This window comes from Amaranthus tricolor, chromosome 1, assembly GCF_026212465.1.
Source record: "Amaranthus tricolor cultivar Red isolate AtriRed21 chromosome 1, ASM2621246v1, whole genome shotgun sequence".
Taxonomy (NCBI): Eukaryota; Viridiplantae; Streptophyta; class Magnoliopsida; order Caryophyllales; family Amaranthaceae; genus Amaranthus; species Amaranthus tricolor.
In genome coordinates, this window is record NC_080047.1 from 19,920,977 (window position 1) to 19,928,707 (window position 7,731).

General features: G+C 33.2%; 2 protein-coding genes across 2 annotated transcripts; both read left to right on the top strand.

The window, feature by feature from the left end:
• The first annotated feature begins 676 nt into the window (after window positions 1–676).
• Window positions 677–4,155, top strand: LOC130810623 (B-box zinc finger protein 24-like). The gene is made up of 3 exons (XM_057676790.1): window positions 677–1,292; window positions 2,722–3,030; window positions 3,686–4,155. Exons 1-3 carry the CDS (start codon window positions 1,110–1,112, stop codon window positions 3,920–3,922), a joined length of 729 nt encoding a protein of 242 aa, XP_057532773.1. The 5' UTR covers window positions 677–1,109; the 3' UTR covers window positions 3,923–4,155.
• Window positions 4,156–6,510: 2,355 nt separating this feature from the next.
• LOC130807423 (LRR receptor-like serine/threonine-protein kinase RGI1) lies at window positions 6,511–7,731 on the top strand. The gene has a single exon (XM_057672631.1). The coding sequence runs from the start codon at window positions 6,511–6,513 to the stop codon at window positions 7,729–7,731; it is 1,221 nt and encodes a 406-aa protein (XP_057528614.1).

Here is a 7,731-nt window from a genome sequence, read left to right on the forward strand (position 1 = left end):
TTTAGAAATAATCAATAGTATGAATTATTCACAGTATATGGGCAATAGGTGATATTATTCTAGACAATTTTTCCCAAATTTTTTTAGAGCATATTAATATTAATAAATAAAATAATTAATAGTAAGGGATTGTTCACAATAAATGGACAATAGGTGGATTATTTTACAATTTTTCCAAATATTTTGCCATTGCTAACTGGTCATAATTTAGAGTAAGAATAAATGATTTGATGGGGTGTTTGGCAATTGGTTTGGCGGTTGATTTTTTTAGTTGGTTTGTTTGACCAGCGGGAAATATTGACTGTTTTTGTTGGCTTTTAATCTAGCTGAAAAAGCCAGCTGTTTGTGGAGATGTTTGTTAAATTTTAGTATTAGTTGTTAGTTGTTTATTAGAGAAAATATTAGTCAACAAGCCAAAAGCAAATCAAAAAAATTAGTTAAACCAGCTTTTTCACTTTGGCTTAAAAGACAGATTTTTAACTGCTTTAAAAGTCATTTACCAAACACTTACTATTTAATTAACCAATAAATCAAAAGACAAAAATAAAAAAAAAAACACTAAACTACCAAAATTAAACAGAGAAATCAATGACTCTGATCAAGCGGTAGTGGTGGTCAATCATCCGAAAATCTTTATAGGAGTAATAAAGGCGAAGGGGGTTCACAACAGCTATATCTAACAACTCATTAATAGATTCTTTAATACTCCTAACATTTGTTGGCCACAAAATTTGTCTACCGTTTATGAACCACACATGACACTACCCTACTTAGCTACGTTGGCCTTCTTTCTGCCCTTTATTTGATTCTAAATCTGTATCCTAATCTTTATTCTACGCAAGTTGAACCCATCTCTAATTTTCATCATTTTCTTGGATATATTAATACCACGTCTTCTATCTAATCACATTTCCCCTTACTTTCACAAGGTTTAGCTGCATTATTGGTATCTTTTCATCTCTTTGAGCTGAAAAATTCTGGGTTTTGTTCTCCTGTTGATTATCTCAATTGGGTATCTTTTATTTGTTAAAAAGATTGATCCTTTGGGTGAAGATTTACTTTGCTATTAGAGAGAACAGATCATTAGAGTGAATAAAGAATAAAGAAGAATGAAAATCCAGTGTGATGTTTGTGAGAGAAATCAAGCAACTGTAATATGTTGTGCTGATGAGGCTGCTTTATGTGCTAAATGTGATATAGAAGTTCATGCAGCTAATAAGCTTGCTAGCAAGCATCAAAGACTTCAGCTTAATTGTCTCTCTACCAAACTCCCTACTTGTGATATTTGTCAGGTAATTTCCCCTACCTTTTTTTTTGTGATTTTTCTGCTTAAAAGAAGCATCTTAACATTCATTTTCATCATAAACCATGAAATTTATGTTAGTTTAATTGTGCATGTATTTTGTTTTAGCCATTTTAATGCTTGAATGAGATGTTAACTTTGGAGTTTGGTATTAACTTTGTGGTTAGGACTTAATAGAATTTTAATTGATGTGAAATAGGATACTTGAATTTTATGCTTCAATGATTTAGGATTTTTTGATGGAATCTTCAATATTTGTTGTTAGTAATATGGTTATTTTTATATGATTTAATGGTAGTTCTAAAACTTTTGCTACAAATCTAAAAGATTTACAATCTAAGAGTTATATTTATTTTGAAGATTGTAATGACAGATATTTGGAAAAAAAAAAATCATATATGGACCTACATGGCTGTCGATTAGTACCATCTGGTGATTTGTGCAAGATTGTTTAATCAAACTTAATAACGTAGTAAGTCGATCTATATTGTATCACATAATTAGAGGATGTACTAAAAAAAAATCAAGAGTACGGTTAGTTGCTTGTATTGCCTTTATGGGCCCGTTTGGCGATACTTGGAAAATGGTTGTTGGTGTTGTAGCTAAAAGTATGGTTATACGGAGATGTTTGGTATAAATTAGTATTTGATTGTTACTGTTTTATTTTATTAGAGAAAAGCCCAGGGTAAAAAGACACATGACAATGAAAAAGCTACTTATGGTTTTTTAATTTAGACTGTTAGAGTATAACATATCTTTGGGGCGTTAATTATCGGCTTAATGGTTGAGCTGGTTCCTTGACATCGACTTAAAGAGTCATTTATGAAACACATTTTGCTATTTGACCAACTGAAAAGCCAAAAAGTCAATAGTCAATCAAATAATCATCTGCCAAACGCACCCAATCTTTAGCAATAGAAAGAAGCTGAAGTTAGAAATTGGTGTTGGTTCACCAGAAAATGTATGTGGAAATTTTGGTTTGGTTTGTATGCCTATCCAAACCTCAACATTATGATTATCACCCTTTTCTATTTCTTGTGTCAATTTTAGGCTAAATAGGCCAACTTCTTGGTGATGTTGTCTCTCTTAATTTGAATCGAACTGGATTAATTTACCTACTGTATTGTTTCTGTGCTCTAGGCTAGAGGTTAAAGCTTCAAAACATTTTATGTCGTGTATTTGAGTTTCGACTTCAAATGATTTAGGGGTATTTGTTTTCATGCCTACTATTTAGATTGCCTCGCTCATTGAGACAACTCCTGACTATAATTTTGTTTGTTTATGATGATTTATGTGCGTAGCAAACTTGTACTCTAATGCTTACATTACTCTAAATAGATGATACTTGTTCCTTCACCGTGCTTTAACATCACAAACAAAACATAATTTTGCTGATGACTTGCAAAACCTATTTACAGGAGAAAGCTGCTTTTATTTTCTGTGTGGAAGACAGAGCCCTTTTCTGTCAGCACTGCGATGAATCTATTCATTCAGTCAGTACTCTTGCCGCAAATCACCAGAGGTACCTTGCCACTGGAATTCGTGTGGCCTTAGGCTGTCTCTCCCAGTGCAGGAATGAAACCGAAAAGAACTGCAAAGAACCCTCCAACCAGAATACACAACAAGTTTCCTTAAAACCAACTGTTCAACAGCCTCCCAACTTCTCTCCTACATCTTGGGCTGTTGATGATTTGTTGGAGTTCTCTGAATTTGATTCTTCCAGTAAGGTGAGGATCTTTGTCTGTCGGAACATGTGTAAATTTATTTTATGCAATAAACATTACATCGGTTTGATCATTTAAGAGTTACATTGTTTCTTGCTTGTACACTCGAGTGTTCGGGCTGATTTTGGGTATGATATTTCGCAGGGGCGGAGAAAATATGGAAAAATTCTTTGAAGGTCTTGTGCAATTTCAAAAATTATGATATTTTTTAACAATTTTGTATCTTTAAACACTTTACATATACTACGTAATTCAATATCGAGGCCCTTAATTTTTTGGGGCCCACTGCAATCGAACATGTTGAGTATGTTCAAAACCTCTCATAATATTTCGATCGGTTAAGTATCAGTTCTTATTTGTGCGTAAATATTTTAACTATTTGATTTGATTTTGAATACCTGATATTTCAGGTCGAATCGCGTCCTACTCGCTTTCAATTAATCGGGTTAAATTTGAACAACTGTAGCCACTATATACATCAATTCGCAAGAATATAATTGCACTTGTGTATACAAATTACAACCCATTATTAGTTGGTCTAACCTTAAAGATTTTTGTTAGGGTATATTTGATCAATGTACTTAATTTTTATCATTGCTTACCTTGCAGTTGAAAACTTGAAATAACATTTCCTTTTATTTTCCCTGATGTGGTGCAGAAAGGGCAGCTAGAGCTAGGAGAATTTGACTGGTGGTCAGATATGAATCTATTTGGTGAGCAAATTGGTCATGAAGCCTTGACAGTAGCTGAAGTCCCTCAACTTCCGATCTCACTACCAACCAACCATACAATCCAATACAGACCTACAAAGAACAGCATGCCCAATAAAAAGCCGCGGATCGAGTTTCCTCGCTATGATGATGACGAGTACTCCATCGTCCCTGATCTTGGTTGATCTCAACTATTACTGCTAACAAAACAGTCTCTAGTTTTATGCATGTATGGAAATGGCTGTTGAATGTTGCAAAATATGGGACGAGGTCATTAGGATGCTTGTAAATTATTATAAGTCTGTAGTATTTTGTGGTACAGAAAGACTTATAGGTATTGAACTTCTTCCATTGTGTACTAGGACTTATCTGACACTAATATCTAAATCATGCATGGGAGACTTCTTGTTTCTGCAAATACAGAGCTAAGCTTGTTAAGAGAGCTTTGTCTTGAGTAGGTTATTATTATGGTATATGTTGGACATTTGAGAATTGACGAATAAAACGAGAAGAAAAGCAAAGCAAGCTGGTTTGTGCTCAATTGAGTATGAGTATGCTTGAATGAGCAGCCATAGCTCGGTTGAGCATGCGGCGGTGCATTCTCTGTTTTCTTTCTAAAATTATGTGCTAAATTGAACATCTAATATGCTCGATTGAGTTGCTTAGTACAGTTGTGTTTTTGACATGAAGTTTGTTTTGGGCAATGTACATGTTGCTTCTCAAAAGAGAGTAATAATATACATGAATTTTGTGAAATTAGGTTTCTTACTCGATGAAAAAAAGGGATATATCATCATTTAAGTAGTTTGAAAAATCTAAAACCCATTGTCCTCTCATCAACTCTATACTTTTTTTTTTTTTTTTTTTTTTAAGTTATGTGCGTATAAACATCAAAAACGTAAAAGAAGGGAGGGAAAGAAAAGAAAAGGAAAAATAAAAGAAAATTAATATTTTTCCTCTAAATATCTACACTTTAGAAGTTATTGTGTTTTTAACAAAAAATTTTCATGTTTCCTTCCTAACTACTCTTGTCCAAATATCTTCTCTCTTTTTGTAATCTAAATAAGAGGTCATCTATCCTTTCAAATTCATCTCCATCCTTACTTTTAACCGCTCTTTAAATTTATAAATAAAGGTTATTCACTCAATGCCAAGAGAATGCTCGAGAGGAAGTAGGACACTCATTTGGAGTATTACGAGCTCGATTTGCGTCAAATCGAAAACTTGCTTCGGCATGGAATCTGTCGATGTTGTGGAATATCATGATGGAATGTATTATGCGTGTTCAAAAATATATGATCCGAAATATCCGGTATTTGGTTTTAAAAATCGGATACTTTACCTGTTTTTTGGAAATCAGATAATTGAGAGCAATCCGATTTTTGAGTCGGATACCGGATCCGGATTGGATTATTGGCAAAATCGGATATCTCGTTTTCTAATTTTTTTATTATTTATTAATTTTTATTTCAAAAATATATATATATATTTTTTAGAAAATTTTTGTTTAAGTTGTTGAATTTACTAATATATACTATAATATATAATTCTCAACTATAACTAAGTTGCATAACTAATTTATTTTTAATTAATTAGACTTTTTAAATCTTCTCAAAATAATTTGTATTCAAAGTTTAAAAATTAGCTGGATCAACGAAAGAAAGCGAAATAAGCTTAAACATGTAAAAAAGTAATTTTAAAAAACAAATTTTAAAGGTCGAATATCCGATACCCGATCCGAATTGAACCGGATATCCAAATTTAAAATATCCATTTTTTTGGATCAAAAACGGATCATCATTTTCACTATCTGAAAATCGAATATCCAAATTTTTGATTCTGGATCCATCCGATATTCGATTTTGAACACTCTAGTATATATCTTTATCTACAACATGATTGTGGAAGACGAGGGATACTTATGTAAATTATAAAGATTCACACGAGTTCACACAAAAACATCAAACAAAAATGCTTCAACAATTTTCCATCCGAACTGGACAATATGGGGACTAAATTTCACAATGCTCTTAGCTACAAGTAAAGAGATTCGTGGTAAACATTTTCATGTCTTATAAGAAAATCTTGGTTATGTTTAAATCTAAAAGCTTGTAATATGAATAATTAATTGTTCTTTCTTTTTGATATTTTAAATATCAATGTACTTTGTTTTTCTTTTAAGTTTTTTGTGTACTGTCATTTTATTTAATTAATGTATCGATTAATTTTTATTAATGATAATATTATGATTTTTTTGTTAATAATCGATATATTATAAGATTGATAATTGAAATTTAATAAATTAATGAAATAAATTGGACAAAAAATGTTCATCTTTTAAAAATTAAATAAAAGTAGTAATTTTCTAATAAAGTGATACAAAAAATATTGCCTGATGTTGGAAAAAATTGATGGAAAACATAAAAATTGTAAAAAAAAATAATGGGGAAGAAATAGAAAATAATAATGTGTGAAAAATAGAGTAGGATAGCAAAATTTTCAATATTGATTACGTTGAACTTCCAAGATAAATGATTCACCATCCTCCCAAACTTAAAAAGATCTACTCCATTTACAAAACACTTAAAGATTGAACTTTAACTACTTGATTTTATTAATAAATTCTTTATATCACACACATCTTTGCTTCTTTGTTTTCTACCTTTCAATTTCCACACTTTCCCTTTATATTTAAGACCTTTACTCTTAAACTCCAACACACACAATAACATAAATTTTTCTATCACCAATAAAAAACAAAGAGCATCACACAATGTCATTTTTCTTCATTACCATAGCCATTCTTGCCCTTTATCAACCAACATCAGTTTACTCGGTCACTCTAAGTTCAGAAATCGATGTCCTTCGTGCCTTGAAGGAAGGAATCGATCCCAACTCAATCCCAGGTAACTCGTTCATAAGCACCTGGGATTTCTCATTAGACCCATGTGAGAGCACAGGAGCCCATTTTCTTGGGATCTTGTGCTCCATTCCTAATGACAACTCAAGCAGCCGAATCACAATACTTGATCTAGACGGGGTAGGATATGATGGATTTCTCACAAGTGATATAGGCAACCTGACCGAATTAACCATTCTAAACTTGAGCAAAAACAAGTTTAGAGGACCAATCCCCGATAGTGTAACTAAGCTAAGTAAATTAACTGCACTTGTAATCTCCGAAAATTTCTTTACTGGCAGCTTACCCGAAGGACTAAAGAGACTAAAAAGGATACAAGAACTTGACATCTCGCGTAATAAACTTACCGGCCTTATACCCAACTGGATCACAAACTTTCGAAGCCTACAATCTTTAAGAATGGCGAGCAATGGATTTTCAGGGCGAATTCCAAATTTAGCGGGGTTATGGCAACTTCACACATTAGATCTCAGCAACAACCAACTATTCGGAATTCTTCCTCAGCTCCCTACAAGCTTACGAATATTGTCGCTTAGTCGCAATGTGCTTTCGGGTAGTATTCATTCAGTGTCAGAGTTCCAAAACCTTAGAATGTTAGATCTTAGTGATAACAGGTTTAGTGGCAGAATCCGAGGAATAGTCAGCTTACCTCAGGTTATTACTCTCAATCTGTCAGTCAATTGGTTCACAGAACTGCAGGTACCGAAATTTGCAGGTGAATCTACGCATCTTGAAGTGCTCGATGTGCAAGAAAACCGACTAACAGGACACTTGCCGGGAAATTTAGCGACAATGGAGAAGCTAACAGCGATTTATTTGAGTCACAACCAGCTTTCTGGACCCATACCAAGGAGTTTTGGGGTAAGACTTGGTGCTCCTTGGAAGCATATATTCTTGAATCATAATTTTTTGGTGGGCGGCGTACCACCAGAATTCGGCATTCAGAATCTGAAAATTACGGGTAGCTTAGCTCACAATTGCCTTAAGTGTCCGCACAATGTGACAATGTGTAATGGAGGTCAGCGTCCTACTCCAGAGTGTGCAGGACAAAGTGTCACTGAAATAATTCAGTAG

What these genes read in the sequence shown, in the direction of transcription:
- LOC130810623 (XM_057676790.1), top strand. Translation starts at nt 1,110, where the DNA reads ATGAAAATCCAGTGTGATGTTTGTGAGAGAAATCAAGCAACTGTAATA. An exon ending in CTACTTGTGATATTTGTCAG is followed by an intron (nt 1,293 to 2,721) that starts GTAATTTCCCCT and finishes ACCTATTTACAG; the next exon opens with GAGAAAGCTGCTTTTATTTT. An exon ending in AATTTGATTCTTCCAGTAAG is followed by an intron (nt 3,031 to 3,685) that starts GTGAGGATCTTT and finishes GATGTGGTGCAG; the next exon opens with AAAGGGCAGCTAGAGCTAGG.
- LOC130807423 (XM_057672631.1), top strand. Translation starts at nt 6,511, where the DNA reads ATGTCATTTTTCTTCATTACCATAGCCATTCTTGCCCTTTATCAACCA.